The 2307-nt window shown below is 33.8% G+C and overlaps 1 protein-coding gene across 1 annotated transcript in view; it reads left to right on the plus strand.

The window, feature by feature from the left end:
• The window catches only part of LOC106475855 (myosin heavy chain, muscle-like), a gene marked incomplete at both ends in the record, with an annotated part of 26855 nt that overhangs the window by 7997 nt on the left and 16551 nt on the right, over positions 1-2307 (plus strand). Inside the window, 2 exons of the mRNA XM_022379870.1 lie at positions 1320-1456; positions 1705-1786. Of these exons, the coding sequence (XP_022235578.1) occupies positions 1320-1456; positions 1705-1786 (219 nt within the window). The remainder of the gene's footprint in view (positions 1-1319; positions 1457-1704; positions 1787-2307) is intronic.

Raw genomic sequence — 2307 nt, forward strand, 5'->3', positions numbered from 1 at the left:
AAACAAAGTTCCGTCTGAACAACATCTTTACAAACAACTTATAAACAAAGTTCCATCTGAACAACATCTTTACAAACAACTTATAAACAAAGTTCCGTCTGAACAACATCTTTACAAACAACTTATAAACAAAGTTCCGTCTGAACAACATCTTTACAAACAACTTATAAACAAAGTTCCGTCTGAACAACATCCATACAAACAACTTGTAAAGAAAGTTCCATCAGAATAACATCCTTATATCTACTGTTGTTCTTTCATGTAATTTTGAAGTCTTGTGGCTTCAAGAAACTGAACATATGAAAACAGATAAAATGAAAAATCACCAACACATTTCCAAAACACAAAACAAACAGGCAAAACGAATCCTTAATATTTGACTAGTACTGAAGATGGAGTGAACATTTATCTCATATCTTTAGTGTGGTGTATGTTTGGAAAAAAAATGATAAAGGTAGGTTTGTGGTGAAGGACTTGAAGTCTGTTCGTTACTGGTCACGGTAGAAGGTTTCAGTTTCGATATGATTGAACAAAGGTAGGTTTGTTGAAGTACTTGAAATCCATTAGATACTAGCCAAGGTAGAAGGTTTCAGTTTCGATATGATTAAACAAAGGTAGGTTTTATTGAAGGACTTGAAATCCATTAGATACTAGCCAAGGTAGAAAGTTTCAGTTTCGGTATGATTAAACAAGGGTAGGTTTTATTGAAGGACTTGAAATCCATTAGATACTAGCCAAGGTAGAAGGTTTCAGTTTCGATATGATTAAACAAAGGTAGGTTTGTTGAAGGACTTGAAATCCATTAGATACTAGCCAAGGTAGAAGGTTTCAGTTTCGATATGATTAAACAAAGGTAGGTTTTATTGAAGGACTTGAAATCCATTAGATACTAGCCAAGGTAAAAAGTTTCAGTATACGTAGTATGGGCAGTGAGGAAGAAAACTAAATCTAATGTTCTGATTTTAGATTTCAACTCAGCTACTTATAACTTCTGGTTTATGTTACATACGGTAAGGTTTATTCTGATTTAAATAACTCAATAGTGGAAGCATTACTTGGAGTTACATAATGTGACCCAGAAGCAGGACTTGAAAGGACCACTGATTTGGTTTGACTGTGAAGTATTCACGTAAAGCTTTGTATTAACAATACTTCATATTTCCTGTAAAGTATATTTACTCTTACTTGTACCTAACTGCCTTTTGTGATTATTACTTTTATATACAAAATACCTTTACTTTTTACTTTATTTCTAAGTATTTTCTAACAGAGGGCATTAATGTTACAGTCAGTATCTTAGTTTGTTCTGATTTGGACAGGTGTTTTTCCGCGCTGGTGTGTTGGGCCGACTGGAAGAAATGCGTGATGAACGTTTAGGTAAGATTATCACTTGGCTCCAGAGCTGGATCCGATGGTATCAGTGTAAGAAGGAATTCAAGAAACTAAAAGAACAGAGGTAAGTCTATGCATTCTTTATTCTACAATAATTGTAAACAGGATATCGTGCTAACAAATCAGACAAACAAAAATGTGGGCCTATTTGATAAAAAGTACCCAGTGTTTTTTTCTACAGTATCCTTAATAAGACATTAGAATCTAGCTAGTTCGTGTTTTATGTAATTCGTTAACAACTTATGATTTATTATCAAATATGTATAATAATTTATTTTCTACTTACTTTTAACAAAATGGGATTTCTTTCAGAATTGCTCTGCTTATCATTCAGAGGAACCTCCGTAAATTTCTGCAACTTCGTAACTGGCTGTGGTGGAAACTTTACTCCAAGGTATGGGCTTAGGCTAAGCGTTTTGTGTCACAGTACAAGAAAACCTTACTCTAAGGTATGGGTGTAGGCTAAGCGTTTTGTGTCACAGTACAAGAAAGCTTTACTCTAAGGTATGGATGTAGGGTAAGCGTTTTGTGTCACAGTACAAGAAAGCTTTACTCTAAGGTATGGATGTAGGGTAAGCGTTTTGTGTCACAGTACAAGAAAGCTTTACTCTAAGGTATGGATGTAGGGTAAGCGTTTTGTGTCACAGTACAAGAAAACCTTAATCTAAGGTATGGGTGTAGGCTAAGCGTTTTGTGTCACACTACAATAAAACCTTATTCTAAGGTATGGATATAGGCTAAGGGTTTATTGTCTAGTTTATATCAATACTTCTCAACCTTTTATTATCTACTTTATATCAGTACTTCTCAAACTTTTATTGTCTAGTTTATATCAGTACTTCTCAACCTTTTATTATCTACTTTATATCAGTACTTCTCAAACTTTTATTGTCTAGTTTATATCAGTACTTCTCA

The sequence above is a fragment of the Limulus polyphemus genome, unplaced genomic scaffold (assembly GCF_000517525.1).
Source record: "Limulus polyphemus unplaced genomic scaffold, Limulus_polyphemus-2.1.2 Scaffold9294, whole genome shotgun sequence".
Classification (NCBI taxonomy): Eukaryota; Metazoa; Arthropoda; class Merostomata; order Xiphosura; family Limulidae; genus Limulus; species Limulus polyphemus.